Consider the following 20,314-nt stretch of genomic DNA (forward strand, 5'->3'; position numbering starts at 1 on the left):
GGGCGTAGAGCAGCAGCGAGGGCCCGGCCTTCTGCAGGAAGGCCTGCGGCACGCGGGCCAGGAACGGGCAGCTCCGCACCACCGCCTCCATCTCCTCTCSTCTCGTCTCGCCTGACGGAGGGCGGAAGTGGCGTCAGCGCCCTGTCGCGACAGGGGCCCCGTCGCGACAGGGCGCCCCCCAAACGCGTGCGGGGAAGGAGGGAGGCAGCCGCCGCCGCCGCCCCGCGCCGGGGATTAGCGGGGGTGACACGGGGCGCCGCCTTACCTGACACCGGTCCTGCTGCCGGCCGCCGCCGCTCCCTATATAGGACAGGCGGGCAGGGCGCAGGCGCGCTGCGGCCGCCGCCGCCCCACGGCGCAGGCGCGGGCCGGGCCGGGCTGAGGGGGCGGTGGGATGATGGCGGCGGGGGGGGGCCGGGCTCCCCCTCGCGCCMGGCTCGGGCCGCGCAGCGCTTGTTTTCCAGAAGGCTCGGAGCCGCTTGCCGCGGCCCAGCAGGCCGGGGGGCCCCTAAAGCCGCCCCTTCGCGAGGAGGAGGCGAGCGCTGCCCCCTCCGTCGCCCGAGGAAGCGCGGCGCTGCCTCGACGCGCCTCGCGGCTGCTGCCCGGAGCTGGGGGAGCGGGCGGTGGGGGCGCAGGGTCCCGGCCTTCCCGCCTCGCCTGCGGCCCCGARGAGCCCAGCGGGTTTTCCAGCGCTGCTGGTCACGCTTTCGCGTTTTTCTAGTGTGCCGTTGCGCAGCTTTTAAAGAGAAATAAGATACTTGTTAAAAAAAATTATTTTCTTTTGCTTTCTGCTGTTTTTTTTGTTTGTTTTTGTTTTGGGGTTGGTTTTTTTTTTTTTGAGTCCTGCATCCTCTGGTCTGCAGAGAACGTTAAAGTTTATCCGTTTATCCCCTTACAAGTTTTTTTTATTTTTCCTTTTTTCATCTCATTTTGTGCTTTTTTTATGATAGCAGGAGCTTTCCTTGTAAACCCAGCCATTGTAGTGGCAGCAGTACTAACTGTAGGAAGCGCTCTATAAGCTGACATTAACTGCTGAAGCGTGGAAAGAATCAAGAGAGAAAAAAAATGATGCCTTTTTTTTTTCCTCATCTTGCAAAACAATGATTTAATGGAAAACAGCATTCACGCAGAATAATGCCTCCCTCATCCTCTCACCCAGGCAAAAGCCAGCTTTTAGGTAGTTTAAAAGATAGCAGTACTTTTTTTAGTGGCAAGTGTGGGATTTTATGAGGAGTGCTCTTTTGAAAGTTCCTTCTTGACCAACGTCTTGGGTGTTGTCAGGTTGTCTGGTTCCTAGAAGGCGCTTGTACTATAGTGATTAGGGAAATGCAAAACCTATCTGGAATTGTGGCTGCTGAACTCTTGAGTTCAGATGCACAAGGCACTAGGAAAGTATTGGTCAATATTTACATGTTACAAATTAATCTTTAGATAACTCCTCTGTAAGAAGGCAGGGGGAGGACCAGCAGAATATTTGCCTGATCCTGCCTTCATCACTGACTCAGTTTGAAGATGTTAGTTGCAATATGTAAACTTCATGGCCTGAATAAGCAGACCATGAGGAAGTCAAGTTTTTCAAACCAAAGTTAAACAGCAGAATCACTGTCAACTTCAGTGTGTCATTAAGCTCCGAGTTAGGAAATGGAATGGAGTTCAGCCCTTGCTTATTCCTTGTGGAGCCCTAATAAAAATAAGTAGTGCTTTACAAGGCAGAGGCATGGGATTTGGGTTTTAATAGGGCTAGAGGGCGTTTTAAACACAGTTCACTTCTTGCTTGTTAGAAATGTAAGACAGCATTGATTAATAAGTTTTAATAATAAATTTGACTCCTTATTTCAGCAACATAATGCAGAAGTTACCATTAGGCTACAGTCCTTTTTCAGTGGGTATCATTAAACTGCATTTGTGGCGGTTTTGTTTTGTTCTGTAAATAAATGATTAAGCTAAGGCTACAGTATTTGATCCAAGCTTGTGCAGTGGTTGTGATAGCAACAGTCTTGGTCACTTGGTAATACCAGGACAGTGCTTCAAGTTATTAGCTGAGTTTGTTCATGAAGAGAGCTCTCTTTTCATAACTGGCTTTCAGTTAGTGTTACACACCTCAAGTATTTACATATTGCAAAACATAATAGTGAATAAGCTATTAAAAAAGATACTTAAAGATACCTGATCTGTGTTTTGGATGGCTGCTTCCTCACATGAACATTTGACTGTCTACCTTCAAGCTGTTGCTCACATCAGTTATTTTAAAAAAATGAGGAAACATTACTAAATTCTACTGTGCAGATATGTGGTGAATGTCATCAGAGCACAGAGTTATGTTTCTGAACCTAAGGGATCATTCCAGTGTTCTTTGGATTAATTTCAGTTTTAACACCAGAAATGGAGTCCTATATGCTTGATTTATAGCATGCCAACAATATTTCTCCTTCTCTTCTCATACTTCTCTTATTCTGTGACCATGCTACTTAATTCAAGAAGGACAGAAGGAATACTTATTTCATTAACAGCAAGATGCACTAGAGAAAGTTGTTGTGCAAGTACACTGGCAGAGCAGTGCAACAGACTGAAGCTCATCTGCATGGACACCTGCCACAGCAGGTTCAATCCCACAGAAATCTGATAATGCTTCTTTATCCTAATAATCTTAGTAGTAGCATCTTAACTGTGTTGCAAGGTTGGGGATGAAGTGCGTTAGTCTGCTCTATTGCTGGAATACAGAAACTCATGCTTTTAGATTTAGAAGTGAACATATGAAGTCTGGTCAGTAAATGAGCCTGAAGAGCATCTGCTTGTTACCCAAACATAACTCAAGGTTGGAAGCTGAGACAAAGTGACCTTGACTAAGATACTGAGATCTCCGAATGGTGCCAAACTCTTAGCTTTCCTGTCAAACTTTCTTAGAGTCTGTGGTATTAATCGGACCCTATAATAACGCTGTTTTAGAGCTTGTTTCTGGTGAATTTATTTAACCTTCTACATGACAAAGTTGCGCAGACCTAAATAGCAATGAAATGACATAAATTTGACCCTTATCCTGGGGAGCTGCTGAAAGAGAATGTCACTGTCAGTGCACAGAGATGATTGTGAGCTCTAGGAGCAATAAAGTGGTGAAAAAATAGTGGTAAAAATTAGGGGGAAAGTGTGTTCTCTCTGCTGCTCTGCGTGTTCACTCACTTTGGGAGTTTTAGATATTGAAGATGAAGTAAATGCTAATAAAGCTATCATTAATTAAAATTTCTTAGGGCTTTAGTGGATTAATTAAATGGTATTTAAAGATTTTAATTGTGGGGCTGTATTACCATCATCCTAAAAGGTTGAGGAGAAACTAGCTGGAGTGCCATGCAAATGCTGGTTGCTACACTCCAGGAAGAGGATTTCAGACAGAGACGCGTGGGGTGGTACCTTAGCCAAGTGGGGAACAGGAAGCTCACCCTGAGAGGAAAACTAGACGTATGCCTGTCAGGAGGAGCGGGCACGGGAGAAGCGAGTCGCTGCCTGTGAATACATAAAGGACAGAGTAGTGCGTACCAAAGAAGGAAAATGATTTAAGCTGAGGGGATGACATTGCTGTGAGAACAAACTCTTACTCAGCTGGCCATGAAGAAGTTTAGGTTAAAATTTGGGTGGTTCCTGGCTGTAACTGTGTTTGGGAACAGCCTTCTGGTAAGAGTCACTGAGGCTATGAATACCCGCTGGCTTTTTGCAAAGGAAGCTCGATCTGCCTGAAAGGTTCATGTGATGTAGCAGCAGGGGAAAAGCTCAGTTACCCAGAGGGTCTCTGCTGATTTTAGTTTTCTAAAGCCCATTCCATTCTGATGATTTGTCTATTTGTTTGCTAAATAAGTTGCAAGAGGGGAAAAAAGGTTAAATTCCAGCAATCTGGGAGGTGGGTGAGAAGCAGTAGAAAGTGGTTCCCATATAGAAGTCTAAAGAGGAAAAAAAAAAAAATCCCCTGCCACAAGGTCAAGTTGATTTCTGCAGATGTCCATGAAAAGTTGCTGCTGAAGATGGTCTCTTTCTATGTTACTGGTTTACTATACAGACTGAGCTGGAAATTACCATAAAAATACTTTTCTGCCATCTCTCTTCTCTCTAACAAGATTTCCTAATATTCCTAGAAATGGAACTTGACCAGCAGTTTGTAACCTTAACCCAGTCTCACATCTGTCAGCAATTAGTTCCTCTGTTGGAATTTGAATGGATTTTATGATCTTTAAAGAAGCCTTTAGATTCTTCAGGAGAAAAGCAAGAGTCAAAGCCCCTCTGCACCCAGGTTATCCAAAGGAAAGCATGCAACTGTACCATTAGCAAAACTTAATCCCTCTTTCCCACTTCCTGAATCAGAGCTGCACGCATTCCTCACTTTTCCCACCCATTCAGTGTCACAAAAGGGCAAGCCAGAAAAACAATCCCCCTTCACCCCACACAAAACGTTATCTATATTGAGATCAGAATTTTCCAAAGGAGTGGATGTGATCCTGCCATCTGGATTTAATCCAGATTCAAATTCCATGCTTGGATCTAAGAATTTCCACTTCCAGTGCTGAGACTAGCAGTTCTAAGAAAGCTGTTTACCTTTTAAGGCAAAATTCAAGGGTTGCAATAGTGGCAGCATAGTGAAAATTCCTCCCACTGAATTTTAGTGTTTTTTCCCCTCTCCTCCTCATTTGGATCAAGTGCTCTCCATGTTTTCCTTACATGACAAAATAGGAAAGCTCCTTTCTCTATGTGACCATGTAATCTACCGAGATTTCAGTCAAGCTGGAAGAGGTGCTGAATGTTAAGGCATGTGATATCTGTTGGAAAGTGAGTGAGCAGCACCCCCATTTTTGAGACAGCGGATGGGCAAGCTCCTTACCTAGGGTCATACAGACATGTGCCAGATTGTTTTTCTCCCCAGTGTAGTGGATGCCTTTTAAAATTCATGGGTTGCATGTAGGTCCTCACAAGTGTGTTGGGTCAAGATCCTTCTTACCTGCCTGCCGAGGCCCAGGTGCTGCTGGTTGATGCAGAGGGCTTCTGTAGCTCAGCAAGCCCCATTACATCAGTCTGACTCATGCTCAGGTGGGACAGGAGAAGCTGTTGCCACCCTAATACAGGCACTCTGCCCTTCTGCTGGAGGACACTACTCCCACATTAGGGCTGCTGCAACTTTCAGCCCATCTGATTAACACATCCAGCAGTGGTTTATCTTAATTACAGAGTATCTCCTTGACTTTCCTCAAGTTGCCTCAGAGTTGGAAATCATACAGCAGTGTCTTTTTCATTTTGCATCCTCAAGGTTGTCTTGCTGTTTGCAGTACATTGCAGGAACTGATACAAGAATTCTTCCAGCTAATGTTAGCTTTGCTTCACATACAGTGATTTGCAATCACACCCTTGTTTGTTCTTCTCTCACATTCTTTTCTTCCTTCTCTTAGAAAGGACCAATAGGCTCCAACCAGAATATTTTTGTTAGGATTATTGTGGGCTTCAGCCTGTCATTCTTCTTGCATCTTTCAGTCCACCTTTTTCCTCCTTGCCTCCTTAGGCAGAGATATCACCTTCTACATCCAGTTGAAGAGCTTGAACTCCCTATGTAGTTAGCAGAGAGGAAAAGTATTTTCCAGAGAGTGAAGCTGAGTATATCTTGTACAAAGGGGTGAGAGGGTAGGGAAAGGACTTTGCTCCTAAATTAAGCTCTGTAACTGGAGTTTCAGAAAGCAATTCAAGATCTCTTAAGTAAATAGCCTGCTCCTGTCTAAATAGGAAGGACCGTTGACTGAGGAGAGAAAGAAACGCATGTAATTTCCCTGTCTGAATGAATGGCCCAGAGAGAAGCTCAAGGTATGTTTACACAGTAAAGCATCTTTGCTACACCAGGTAGTTCTGGGCAACTACCACAGCTCCTCAGGTGTGCTTGAGCTTGGGCTTTGACAGAAAAATGGCAGGTAGAGCAGAGACAGGATTGTAGAAGTCCTTGAAAACAAGAAATCAACACACAAGCAGTGGAAAATGCAAGACGCTGGAGGAATTTCAGGCATGTAGGAGTTTAATGTGATGGGGCCCGTTGGCAGTCTTTTTTTAAAGCACTGCCATGTTATGACTCTTCTGTCAATCAGAAGATTGCTAGAAATCAATGACATACCTTTTTCTGTCACTCCCACCCTGTAAAAATCATATCCCTGACTTCTATACCTGTTCCGTGAGCCCCACGCAGACACCTGACAAGGCAATAGCGTTTTCAAGTGCTCTCATTCCTCCCCAGTCACCACCCCATGTACAGTTTTACAGGGTAAGCTAAATCCTTTGTATGAATTGGTATAGTTTTGTCAAAATGGAGATTCCCTGACTTGACCAGGTTTTAATCAGTACTATTCTGTTTCCTGCAGATATATACACTACTTTCTTTTTCCAGGTGGAGTAATACAGATAAGATTGCCTTTTCAGCCAGGAAATAAGGATAAAGGAATCCTGTGAAGGCCTAGCTGTTGCTGACATCTGTTGGGCAGATGAAAGGGTTTCCAAAATGCTGTCACCTTGAAAAGCCTACTGTAGGTACAGTACAACTATAAGCAAGACTAGTTGTTGTGGTTTGTTTCAGCAAAAGCTTGTTCTTCTCATGTATGGTATTTTAATATTTTCTGTAAGAATCAATGATATCTCAGTGAAGTTAATAGAGGGAAAAGTATTTCAGAATGAAACACCTGTTGGTGATGTGAGAAGGTGGGGAAGAATCCCTCTCCTTCCTAGACCCAAACCATGAATTCCTTGGTGTGTGTTACCCCAGGAAGCAGTAGCCACTGAAGCAACAGGACTCTTCTGTTGCCTGGATGGTTTTTCTTCTTATCTGGCTATTGTACAGCATTAGACATAGCTTTCCTTGAAAGAGTCTTAAGAACTCTCTTGGAGAAAGCAAGCAATAAACAGAAACAGAGGGAAGTGTAAATCAGCGTTTTGATCTCTTATTGTTCCCATCAATCATCAGGGAAACTTTATAGTTAAAGAACTAGCTGTAGCTCCTTGAAAGAAATAATCCAAAGGGTGAGAGAAGTGGCCAAGCAGTAGGAAAGAAGGATGCCTCCCTTGTAAGAGATGATGTTCCAGGGAGGAAAATAGCATGGATGTGTGTGGTGATAGGGAGTATGAAAGATCACAGGTCCAAACCCACTCCTCTGAGTGCGAGGAGAGTCTGAGTAATGCCACAGCAAACAGCTGGAAGGATGAGCTACAGACTCCTTGGTGTCCAGTCCCTTCCACTGCAAATCTTTCTATCTCCTAGTCTCAGAATTGCTTCCTTCTGCCCATGGGGCTTGCTATGCTGTTTTGCTTTAGCTGGCGTTGCTTAACCTTTGAGGCAGAAGACCTGTTCCTTCTCCTCGTGCTCCAAAGATTACAGATAAAGTTAGAAGGGCACTGATAAGGTATTAAAATGAGAAGAGTGTTGGCAATAGCAGAGAAGGGGCCAGCGCTTAAATATTAAGGAAGGAAATTAGAACATCGTACCTCCAGACCAGAGAAACTCTGCAACATATTCAGGTTTCTTGGAGTAATCTAGTCCCAGGATACCCGGCTTCCATTCCTAGTTTGCCTTTGTACTGAAGTCTTGGAAAAGCTAGCAAATGCTTCATTCGCACTTTTTACAAACACAGCCTATGACTAGCAGAGCTCTGGGCTCTGCTTTCAAGGCTCCTAGGCCACCCTGCCTGCCAAAGAGCACAGGCAGCACTGGGAGGATTACAAAYGAAGACCAGCCAGGACAGCTGGGGGTGGGAGGTTCCTGGGGTACTGTGACCCGGGAGGCAGCCTGTTCTTGATGTAGTTTATTTGACCTGACAGTTTTCCAGCTGCTTTGAACACTGTTCCAGTTGTAATCTACAGTATTAGAGGGTCCAGAGGAGCAAGTTTTTAAAGTTTCTGTCTTGGTGTGTTGATCAAGCTTAGTTTAGGCAGGTGTTGGCTTGAGGTGGYGGGAAAGAATTGGAAACAGTTTAATGTGTTGCTGTTGTATCTCTAGGAGACATCTGATAAAGAACCTGGAGTCTCTAACGCCTTTTTTAAGGAAACTCTCCACTTAGTATCGGGTAAGATGCATGTACTTTCTCATGGAATTGCATGTTGCTCCAGCCGTGGGTGAAGAAGAAAAAGCTGATTCTTGGGAATCTCCTAGAAAGAGATGGAAGTGAAAACATTGCATAGCAAAAGAGTTGAAAGGGATCAGCTGAGAAATTAAGACTGAAACAGCACAAATAAAAGCACAGGCATAAGTAATYCTCTTTAGTTCCATGTCTGATTTTTCATGTCAAATTGGTTGTAAGGAAAGACAAAGGGAGAGGAGAGTTATAAGGGTTGCTGGCTTAGTGTTAGGTGTGGATCATTGGTTTGCCATGTGTGCTGAGGTTCTATATAGTGCTCTGCTAGTTTTAGGGAGCTTTTATATACATTAGAAAAATCTAGTCTCTTCAGACTTGCAAGTTACAGCACTTTGCCCAACAATTCCTGTAAGCCATCCCAAAAGATTCTAGTAGAACTAGAGTGTGGTTGTTGCAATTTTTTTTTTTTTGGAAGTATCTCCAACCTTGACTTTTAAAGACTTTTAGTCTTAACAAGTCTATTCCTCTGCTTGAAAGTCTAACTTGAAAAAACAAGCTAAAGTTCATGTTCTTAAAAAGCTGCATCTTGTTTCCAGCATGAAGTTGTATAGTGTTTTTATTAAAAAATAAATAAAAAAGTCCAATATTAAGACAGGAGACTTTTCCTAAGACATTTACCTCTTAGCACTGATAAAAGGCCAATTAATCAGTCTCCCCTTCTCTCCTGGCTCAAACAGGGAGAGAGCACTGAGCTGCATGAGAATGTGTGTGTGTGGGGGGGGGGGGCTTCGTGCCTCTACACGTAGAGGTAATTTGGGGTGAGGGGTAACAGATTCTCTCTAGCAGTTGGCAGCACAAGCAAACTTTCAGTTTAACTCCACTGCGCAAGGCTGTTCTGTTACTGGGATGCTAGGGTTTAAGCAGTGGCTGAACTGTTTCCCCAAAAGCCCTGATATGCTTTGCATTTCTGTTGTTTGGCACCTTGAAGTCTGCAAATAAACACAACTGGCATGAATTATTTCAATATCTAATAAACAGAGAGGCAGCTGGGTTTTCTTGGCAAGTTTTTCACAGCCCATTCATTACTTAATTAATTCTTCTGCCTCCAATGTGACTATGTTGAGCAAACTCTGTCTGGGCTTGTGTGAGGTAGGGCTTTTTTGCAAAGTTGTATTTTGCAAGGCGACGATGTCTTGGAGGAGGTAAATTTGCCTGTGCTAGGGCTAGACTTGGTTCTGATTTTGGAAGGTRCATCCTCTATCTCATGTCAGCAATTGCTTGAACTCCTGCATCTGGGATGGAGAACTGGGAAGCTCAGCGTGAGTGGTCAGGAAAGGTGCCGAGCTGAGCAGCCTATGCAGTTACCAGCACAGATTTACTAGGCCAGGCTTGAACATGCGACACACACATTCGTCTTGTCCAATTTGTTACAGGACTGAGACCCAGTGACAGAGGATGAGGTACCTGTGTGGAGACAGTCACCACTTCGGCCATGAAACAGGAGCCAGCAACTCCAACAGAGGTGAGCCAATTCTCTGGATCCATGTGCTGTCTTGTATTGAAATTGAGAAGGATCTTCAGGGTTCGCATAGTTTCTGGAATTGCACTTTGGCTGAGGGAGGAAGAGGAGAAGCTGGTACTCGGCCTGACCAGCCAGTGTGCTGTTCCTCTGCAGGTGAGCAAAGGAGGTAAACTCTCTGGATTCCCTTGGGAACCTCTGGGATTGCAGATTGCTCCAAGCCACCTATACGACTGTCTGAGAAACCCTTTGATAACCTTTGATAAGCTTTGTTCAGCTTGGTGTGTTGTCAGTTGTGCAAGGATGCTGAATACAGTGCTTTCTGGGGTGGTAGTGAGCACTAGTGATCCATTAACAAGGCTCTCTGGAGACGTGGTTTTAGTACTAAACTGCCCCCATCTCCCAACAGTTGTCAGTGTCAGGCTTAGTCACAYGCTCCTCTGTTGAAAGCATTGTTTTTAGTGCTCCTGTTCTGTGCTGAGTTCTCAGGAGCCCTTTTTGGTTTTGCTGTCTTTGCTGATGGTGCCTGCTTTCTAATTGCTCAGGTGAGAGAAGCAGGGCTTGAAAAGTCAGTCAACATTATCTCAGCTCATCTCTCTGTGGCCAGTGGATGTAAGCAGATCAAGACATTCGCAGTGGTGCATCTGCTGGCTAAGAGCCTGGCAGAGAGTAGGCTGGGCAAAGCAGCCGCCGTTGCCAGACAGGATCTTGTCCCAGCACCTCCAGGGGCTAGCCTAGGGTTGGCGTTACCCCTGGCCTACCTGTGAGTTTAATGAGCTACCTTATCTGTCACGTTTCACGTAGCAGATGGGGTCTCTTCAGGATTAATTAAGGATCATAACTGTGACCCAGTTACCAGGCTTGCACTATTGTTACAGGAGCTCTCTGAGCCATCGGGCTGTTTGAGAGAGTTTCTTACCCTTGTCTGCTCTGCTTACTCACTCTGTATATCCTTCTGGGATTGTCTTTGAGCCCCAGGCGGGATCACATTACATTCATTTCTCTAATAGGTTCTTGCCTTACCCTTGAGTAGGTAGCGAGCTGCTTCCTGCTTGCAGTGTGCTAGTTAGATATGGGGATTAAATATGCTGGCCTGCATCTTTCTTGATGTTGTCTCTCATTTGGGAGGGTGGCTGAAGAGGGAGAGAGATCAGATGCAAGATTAGGGAGGATGGTGCTAGAGACAACATCTTGAAACAGTCCATTTCTGTGCTGCTGGACCTTAAGCCAAACTGTTGCTGAAGGGATATGCCAAGGTGTCTCTTCTCTCAGGGCTACTCAATTCCTTCTAATTTCCAGTTGGTACTTTATTGTATCGAGCCTTTAGAAATGCTTCCTGTAACAGAGCAGAAATTACTTGGGAAGTAAGTTAAGTTCAAATTCTTCTAACCCTGCTTCCCCTTGCTTGCCAAATTCTCAGGTAGGGCACTTGTGTTCCAGCTAGGAATGACTAGGTCTCTTATTCCTGTGATCTGCAGACCTGCTACAGCCAGAGCTGTCTTTCTGCTGGGGATAGGTTGCACCGAGGGGATCACGGTGGGGACTTGTCCCCTTCACGTCTCCTTTCTGCTCTCTTCTTCTCTTGCTTTGCTGTTTGTTCAATGAGAGCTTGCCTTGCACAACTGATTGAATCTCGGGCAGGCAGACTGTTGCCTGGGCTCTCACCGCCTTGTGCGTATGGGCTGCACGTGGCATGTTTACAGTTGATGTGAGGAGCATTTATGTTCCTGAAGCTCTCCTTGGTCCCCCCCCCCTTGCAGCTAGTCCTTAATATGCCTGATGTTCTGATCAGGGTCCAGTAGTCTCCCCAGTGGGATCCCACTGATTTCAAATAGGAAGAGTTGGGCTGCTGAGCGTAGAGGAGGCTGTTGAATAGGACCCCTGGGAAACAGTGCTTCACTTTGTCCTCAGAAGCACACACAGTGAGGGAATTGCTTGGCTTTTCTTCTCTGCCTCTGAAAAAATCTCGTGTTCCAGTGACCTGTTTATTATGTAGGTCATCGTCAGCTGGAAGGGACAAAACAACTTCAAAAGTAGGAGAAATCTAATAGAGCTCCTCTAGTCAGCGTCTCTTTCTGGAAAAGCATGGAAAGTTCCCTGGGGGGAGGTGGGAGGCAGCCTGGCCTTCCACACATCCTGAACCAAGCAGTCAGAGGGGGTGAAGGGACGTGTGATGCACTCAAAGCAGGCGAGCTCTCCAGGATCCAGCAAGCCCTGTGATGTGGGAATAGTGCATTAAGGTAGCAAATGGGGACTTGGCTCTTGCTGGTTAGTGGGCAGAGTTTGTTTGTCCTTTAATGTCGTTCTTGGGGTTGGTTTCAGTAATGAGGAGGTCAGTTCTGCCAGTCTTGTCTTGGTTGTGTGTCTGCATGATTTGTGTTGCCCAGTGGAGACCTGTTCCATGTGTGATGGAGGAGCAGTCCCTCTTGGGAGACAAGCCTGTCCCATCAGAGGTGAAAAGGGGACACAGAACAAGGAAATGCGTCTGGATGCCAATAGTAAAACTGGGACCTGAACCAAAATTCATCTGAGTGTTCTGCCAGTGCCGTTACCCTAGGGCTGCTCTGTTTCCTGTTCACGCAGTGGAGCTGACACCTTGTGATACCCACTGAGAAAAGAAAGCCCTTAGTGTAAACTCTTGACTGTAACCTAAGCAAGGAACAAATTGCTCTGCGAACAAGAGCTACAGTGAAGTCCAACTTCACTCATACCTGCCCTTATTGCAAAAACTCTGATATATACCCCTTGTATATCCTCGTTTCTTTCCCGTATCCCCTAAATATTAGCTGGGCTGGAGACACCGTGTGCCCTGACTGCTCCTCCATGGGGAAATATGTGTTTGCTGGCTAGGCAGGAGCCACGCAGAACAGCTGCAGCTCTTTCCTTAACATAGGCACTAACATGGCTCCCATCTCCACCTACTCACGGCGGGATTTCTTTCCCTTCAAAGCTTGTAGGAATTTGACTTTTTTGAGACAAACAAGCTTGACAGAAGGAGAAGCTGAAGTCATTTAAGGGCTTCACGAGTAATCAGAGGGTGAGATAGCATGATCACATAAATTGTGTTCCTTTAGGAAATGACATTAATACGCCGGGTTCTTGGAGACAGAGTTGTATGGAGAGGTGGGTTGTGCAGAGAGCAGAAGGGCCTGTCCCCCTCTAGCTTGGTGTTCCTGTGTCCCTTTCCCATGTCCCCATCACAGTTACGTCACTGCTCGCTGTTGTAGGCCTGGCTGAGCCCCCCTCACTGGGTGCTTGTGCTGGTGCTGTGTCCAGCCCATGTGCTAAGTCTGCGTGTTTTAAGCCTCTCTAATTGCAGGAGGCTCCTGTCACAGACTCTCCTACTACTTCTCACTGTGCGATCCTGCAGCCTAGCTGCTCTGTGTGGGAAGACATGACTGATCTTTTTGCAGAATGTTGTTTCTTGTGGAGCTGCTTTCTTTTTTTTACATATGGGTCCGTTCTCTGCAATCATTTGTCTTCATTTTAGATCAGTGTATCCTGTGCTGTCTAGATAAAACAACATGTACATTTGTCTCTGACTTCTGTCCTCCCCACGCTTCAACATCTTGATTTTTGATGGTTTCTATTTAATATATGAAGATCTCTCTCACAGATTCCAATTTCCCTGCCTTGCCACTCCTTATCCAGAGCATGGAAGGTCTTCTCTGACTCCCGGTCTATCAGTTCAGCAAGGCCAAGCACTGAAAAAACTTCCTTCTTGGGTTCTAGCTTCTCTAAGGACTGTGCCAACATATTTATTTACCTTCTAGGTGAATTGTACGTTCTCCCACTCTCTGCGCAGATTTCACCACTGTGCAGCAGGTCTGGGAGGGGGGAGTCAGAGCACCCTGTGGTGGATAGTGGCTCATGGGTGCTAGTGCTGGACCTGCTGAGCCTGGAGCTCAGCAGCCTGGGGAGCCCTGTGCCTCACCTCTGTGCAACTTGGGCAGATCATCTGCAGCTCTGGGACAAAGTGTCTCATGGGCTGCTGTTAAACCAAGTCTAATTCTTGCTTTGGGAAAGAAAGCCAGTCCTTTTCTGAAAGACTGCTGATCCCTCTCCTAAATCTGTGTCTTTAAGTCAGAGCTCTGTGGCTTTCCAAGGCATGGCCTGTTGGTTGTAATATTTATTAGCTGTCTCACTCAAGGGCAGGCAGTCCTCCTTGTCTTATCATGCCACAATAAAAGAGAGTGAAGGCCATCCTTTGGGTTTCTGTAGGGAGTAATGCACCGAAGAAAGCTTGAACTGAATGATATCTTTTCACTTAGGGTAAAGAGAGCTCCCATGCCTTGTGTGCCCACACAAAAATAGGGCATTAAGAAAGCAGGCAGGCATGTATCCTACTTGAAGACAGCGCCATGCAATCTGCCAGCGTACCACAGACAGCTTGGAAGTCTTATTCAAAGCTAGAATTAGGAAGAGTTCCTATCACAACATCTTTGGAGTCGGACAGGGGATGGGGAGGGGTACCCTGAGGCTGGGATTGTCATGTCAGTGTGTTGGGTCCTTGCACAATGAGGCTGTTACGTGCTGTAGATGGCAGAGCACTGGAACTGACATGTATTAAAGGTAAGCACATTGAGGATGGCCTGTTATCTTTGCTTAGAGGAAAGCTTTGTTTGGAAACGGTCTCATAAATGTGTGGTTATTGAATGAGAGTTGCTCATTTGATATGTATGAACCATCTCCATAAACTTGCCAAGTGCACCTGTCCTGGATAGGCATGCAGCTACTCTGAAGAAAAGCAGATGAGACCCTACCATAGAGCAGTTCTCCAACAATATTAAATACCACAGCAGGGGTGAGACAAGCAGATCTTTTGAAGGCTGCCCCTGTTTTTTTCTGTGGTGTGTTTGTGTTTTTTTTGTTTTTTTTTTCATTTTTAAGTCCAGCTTTCAATCCACAAATACATTGGGCACAGTTACAGTTTCCAGCATGGCTGGTGGCAGCAAGTAGCTACCCAAGACTGTCTGTGAACCTGTTCTTTGTATCGCAGGTGGGGAGAACCTCCTGTTTTCCACATCTCCTGCCTGTCTGGGGTTTGTATCCAGGAAATGGTGGGGCTTAACTAAAGGGTTATTGGTCTGTGAAAAATCATTTTAACTTTTGATCAGCTGAGCCTACTTATGTGAATCTCACTGACTCCAGAAATTGGTGAGGCCATAAATTTAACAAGATGGAGCATCTAACTCAGGTTATTAAGCGGGAAGCAAGGCTACGTGGTGGTGCAATGAACCAGAGTAACAGGTGTCATGTTCCAGGCTTAGACCAGTCCCAAGGTATTGGAGGTCAGGTTGAGACCTATGCAGGAAGCAAGTTGGGATTCTCACACCTCCTCAGGAAACATCTGGTGTTGCTTTGGATAGGAGATGAGGGTAGGCAACACTTGGATTTGACTTCTTGCGATGGAGGAGTCGGCAAAGGYCTGTGTGGCCTGGGGCTTCACACAGCTTTCTGTTGCGAGAGCAGATCTCTCATTTGCTCAACTTTGGTTAGCTCATCTCAAGATAAGTCCTGAAAGTTGTTTAATGCAGATTTTCACCCAAACCACAGGGCAACAGTTTAACAGTTACTGTAGCCTCAGATGATGTTGGACTGCTGTGGTACTGGAGAAGCTGTCTTGAAACACAGAGGGTCTTTATGAAAGCAAACATTAGTGTTGCTCTTGAATATAAATCCGGGCTGCTAACAAGTAGCTGTCCCACCAGTTACTTGACTCGCAAGCAGCAATTGTCCTGTGAATGAAAGAACCTTTATTTGAATTTRTCTCAGTGGAGGGTGCTTGTGGGAGTAAGGTACCTTGTGGGGTGATCTTGGCTGTTGGTGCTGCAGTGAGCTCTCTGCAGCCTGGGGTCACTCCCTGCTGTGTGCTCCCTGCCCTGCCAAAGCTCAGGTCCTGGCTTCCACTTCTAGGGTGGTGCAGTGGCCCACAGGACTGCCCAGGGGGCTTAGTGAAGAGCTCAGCTGGCCTGTTACTGAAGCTTGGGCAGGAGGGCAAGGATGGGGAGAAGATGGCCACTGGGTCCAGGGAGAGTGAGGAGATGGGTGAGGTCACTGGAAACCCAAATAAATGGTCTTAGCATGGCTCTGTTTTTCTTTCTGCAGCCTGCAGGCAGATTGCAGCAGCCCCTGGCTCTGTCCCTGCAGCTAGTGGCTTGCTGCTTTCTGTCAACTGTGCCAGCTTCCCCTGAACCTGGAGATCATCAGGCTGTGTGAACTACTGGGAACTCATAACTGCTGTCCTGCCACAGCACCAGCAGGATTGCACTTGCCCGGGGCTTGACCCCGTGCTCGGTGGAGGTCTCGGCATCCRGTGCAGTGGCACTTACTTTAGTCCTGATGAGCTGCACACTGCCCGCTTGCTCACGTGGTATTTTCAGAGACCTCTGAGTAAAGTAAGCAGGATATCCTTCCCCTCCCAACTCTTCATGAAAAAAGAATGAGCTGGCTTMATTAAAACCAGGCAAAACCTTACAACTCGCGCAGGCAACAGACACAGCCAGTAATTAGCCACTGACTTCTYGGGGAGCTCTGCACAGTGTGCTCTGTGGCTGCTGCCGCTTGGAGTGGGATCACCCAGGGAAATGCCCATGCAATGGACGGGTGAATATATTCCTGCCTGGGCAGGAGATCCACCTGCAGAGTACTTTCAGGGGCTCTGCTGCTTGGTGTTACTGCTCTCTTTAGGGATAGAAATAAATGCTTGCTAGTCTGCCTAGTCCTGAATGGGCTGGGCTGTGGGGAATAATTAACTAAAAAAACTGGAAGTAGGTAAGGATGAAATCTGAGGACGGATCTGCCCAAGGTAACTGCCAGGCAGTTTTTAGCCCATAGCACTGTTAGTGGTGACTGTAGTACTTGCAAAGGAACGAATCCAGTGTGCCTTTCAGGTTGCAATTTGGTGGGGCTGGCTTTTAAAGCAGGAAGGAGCTCTTACACAGCTTTCAGCTAAACTTTCTCTAGTATCACCAAAAAGCAACAATCACTTTTACATCAACCTGCAGTAGAGGAAACCAGTTCGATACAGACTAAAAACCAGGAGTTCTTCCACTGTGGGCATGAAGTATCTGTGCTAAAGTGCCAGGAAGAAAATTACAGCTCTTCTGTTTCAAGGAAGAGATGTGTGCCAGGCTTCAGGCTGCCTGGAGGGAGTTCCACAGCAGTAGCAGGACAGTGGTATGGATGCCTCAAAAACACGAATCCCCTGTCTTCTCCTGCTGCAAGCCCTGGCCCAAGGTTACCAAAGCCCTGAAAATATCTTCTTCCTTCCCGCTGCTGAAATTTTGATTTCATGCTAATTACTTTAGTCCCAGAAAAACTTGGATAGCTCATGTTACGAGAGTATGTTTGGTATTCTGCTATGGATATTAATCTCCTGGAGTTCTGTATTTTGATTGCTACTGAAGCACCATTGTAATTCACTCAGACCAACAGAGATGCATTTACGAAAAACATGACTGTAGCTTACAGGTGAGATCACTGGAATGTGCCTGTCAGGTTTAACCTCGCTTTATATTGACCAGTCTGCCCATTTGTGTACTCGGAGAGCTGTAGAAGGAAATCCAGGCTCAGATTCTTCAGTGCCTTTTGTGGTGTGGCTAGCGTGTGACTGGGACCCATGGCCTTTGGTCCCAAGGTCTGCTTACCACTCTTCTGGGTGGCTGCCTTAAGCAGGTTTCTGTGCCTCTGTTTCACAGAACCACAGAACAGCTGAGGTTGGCAGGGACCTCTGGAGATCATCTAGCCCAACCCCCTGCTCAGGCAGGGTCACCTAGAGCACATTGCCGAGGACCCTATCCAGTCAGGTTTTGAATATCTCCAAGGATGGAGACTCCACCACCTCTCTGGGCAACCTGCTGCAGTGCTCTGTCACCCTCACAGTAAAGAAGTTTTTCCTCATGTTCAGACAGAACTTCTTGTGTTTCAGTTTGTGCCTGTTGCCTGGCACCACTGAAAAGTCTGGCCCCATCCTCTTTACACCCTCCCATCAGGTATTTAGACACATTGATTAGATCCCCCTGAGCCTTCTCTTCTCCAGGCTAGACACTCCCAGTTCTCAACCTCTCCTCGTATGTGAGATGCTCCAGTCACTTAATTATCTTCATAGCTCTTAGCTGGACTTGTTCCAGTAAATCCATGGCTTTCTTTTACTGGGGAGCCCAGAACTGGACCCAGCACTCCAGATGTGACCTCACCAGGGCTGAGTAGAGGGGAAGGATCACTTCCCCCAACCTGCTGGCAGTGCTCTTTCAGTGCAGCCCAGGATACCATTGGTCATCTTTGCCATGAGAGCACATTGCTAGCTCATGTTCAACTCATGTTTCCTTTTCTAACATCCCGACACTGTCCTTAGAAGTGTATGGCAGTGTGCTGCGCGCTGTTTGGCAGTGGGAGAATTCTTGTACTGTATATTCGCTCTTAGAAATAGGGGTGGTAACGCCATAACCAGATGTCCAGCATTGGACTTGTACCAAGGCTCCACTTGGTAGGTTCAGAGCCACTCTGTTCCTGAAGTGCTTCTTTAGGGGTGGCCCAGCTTTGGGAATGTCATATAGTCCTTCAGCCTACCAACCTTGTACTGGAACAGCCCTGCAGCTGGAGAGTCCTGAGGGTGCAGAGTGGCTAAACTGGCTTTGTAGCTTGCTTGTGCAGGGTGAGAGTGTGGGGGGGGACAAGAAAATAGACCAGTGTCACAGCATGAATCAGCAGTCCATTTACATACAACTATTGCTTCTCCTGTGGTACCAGGCAGTCCAGCAGGGTGATGGGCTGCAATGATAAAGGACTGACTCTCCTCTTGTGACAGGAGGTTTTGTGCTAGGCATTTGTAGCTAGTTAGTGTTCACAAGAGAAGAACAAGACTCCAGATTTGGACTGAAGACTTTCACTACTGTTTGGGCATTCAGATCTAAAGATCTGGTAGCTACATCAAGATTGTTCAAGCTGTTTGGCTTGGAGGTTCAGGCTGATCTCTGGGAACTGAGGAGACAAGGCGGTGTGTGTATGCTACAAGCAAGAATTTTCTGATTTGTTGCTTTGTTTAAAACTTGGTATTGCAATTCTTTTGGGTTTGAAAGGATTTTTGCTAGACTCTCTTCTATTGTATTATTCACTATTGGTTTCTTTTTCCATCTGTTTTAAGCTGAACTTCATAATGACAAGAGACTTGACAAGAAAGTTGTGCTGACTGTCTGCCAGTTGAACATGACTTTGAACATGGTGGCCAGCTTCAGTGAAAAACTGAAAGAACAGTAAGGCTTTTAAAGGTTCCTACAGGACTCCTGAAACTGAAAGAGGACAGAGGCCTTAGAATACCCTGACTAAATAAGAGGCTGTAACAGACTCAGATCTTAGTAGCCACGAGGCAAAAAAAAATCCATGGGGAAACTAATTGTCCAAATACTAAATCCATACAAGATCAGGCTTCATTAGTTCTGTGGTTCATGGAGCTCTTTGGATGGCAGAGGAAACAAAGGTGCTCACTGTCCTCCAAATGAGAAACCATCAAGTTGTTTCTAGACTGCCTGCAATTATTTGCTAGTAGTATGAGGCAGGCAAGAGTTAAACATTAATTTCTCTCTAGTATCTGCTGTACTAAAAGATGTAGCTCATTTTTCACTTGCCCAGTGCTAATTCAGTGTAGCTATGTGGAGGGTGGAATGGCATACGCAATTCCAAGGAGATGGCGTACTTTTGGGTGAGACTATAGTGCGAACGTCTACCTTTGTGGGATATGCTGCAAGGCCTGTGCTGCTGTTGCTAATTAGACTGAACRCCACCGAGCTCCCAGAGCAAGTGTGTGATGCTGTGGGATTGTGCCTCAGCAAGGTGTTGCTCACGGCAAGCACGGGCAGGAGAATTTGGCCTCAGCATCCAGCGTTGCTTCCTCTCTGGAGTCACCTTGCTGCAGTCGGTCCCTTTAGATGTGATGGTATCTTTGGGCAAATGAGAAGATGATGACTTAGCTTGTGTTCTAACCCCTGCCCTGGCTTTTCAGAGCCCATCAGTTATGAGTCACTGTTTATTTACAAAGAATGCACGCAAACAGTCCGAGTACAGAGTAATGCTATTACAGACTCTGTTGTTTGGGCATCATGCTGTGGCCATGCCTAGCAATGCTAGACTGCTATGCCAACAAAATTAAGAAGCCCCATCCCTCCTTCTACCCAGAGAAAGAGCTGAGACACAATGCAGTCATTCCTCGTTTAGAGCTGCCTTGGATCTCTTTCTCTGTGGCCTTGTTTTTGGAGCAGAGACACAGAGTAGCTGCACAATCTGTGTAACTAGTCACACATCCTAAAAAAAAGAGTCAGATATCTCAGTTTATCCCCCTGCCCTATTGCTTTAGCCAAATAAACTGTCTCTCTGTCGCTTTTACTATGTAAAAGGTTTGCTTTTTTTCTGCTGCAAAAGGTGGTTAAGCAATTCACATGCATGGGCTTTGTGTCATCTTTCCACCTCTTCTGCTGCATAAAAGCATCAGGTCAAAAGCTGTAAGAGCATCACATCTCCTGGGCCTGTGAATCCGCACAGCTGTATTTCACTTAGGAAGTGGGGGGGGGGGGCACCAAAGGGAGGGTGTCGAATAAAAGGTACTTTTAACTTAATACAATTTAATGAATTTATTGGTGAATTTTGTTAATGCTAGAGACTTCTCCTTATTGTCCAGACCTAGAGCAAGCATCACAAGTGCTAACTCTGCCAGAGGGCAGTAACC

At 46.1% G+C, this 20,314-nt stretch overlaps 1 protein-coding gene across 1 annotated transcript in view; it reads right to left on the reverse strand.

The window, feature by feature from the left end:
- Positions 1-333, reverse strand: part of ALAS1 (5'-aminolevulinate synthase 1) — a 7,311-nt gene extending 6,978 nt beyond the window's left edge. The window contains exons 1-2 of the mRNA XM_026071498.1: positions 266-333; positions 1-111 (exon numbers count right to left, since the gene is read on the reverse strand). Coding sequence (XP_025927283.1) covers positions 1-91 — 91 coding nt within the window. The 5' untranslated portion in view covers positions 92-111; positions 266-333. The remainder of the gene's footprint in view (positions 112-265) is intronic.
- Between the last annotated feature and the right edge of the window lie 19,981 nt (positions 334-20,314).

Source organism: Apteryx rowi, unplaced genomic scaffold (assembly GCF_003343035.1).
Source record: "Apteryx rowi isolate R43461 unplaced genomic scaffold, aptRow1 scaffold_326, whole genome shotgun sequence".
In the NCBI taxonomy this organism is placed as follows: Eukaryota; Metazoa; Chordata; class Aves; order Apterygiformes; family Apterygidae; genus Apteryx; species Apteryx rowi.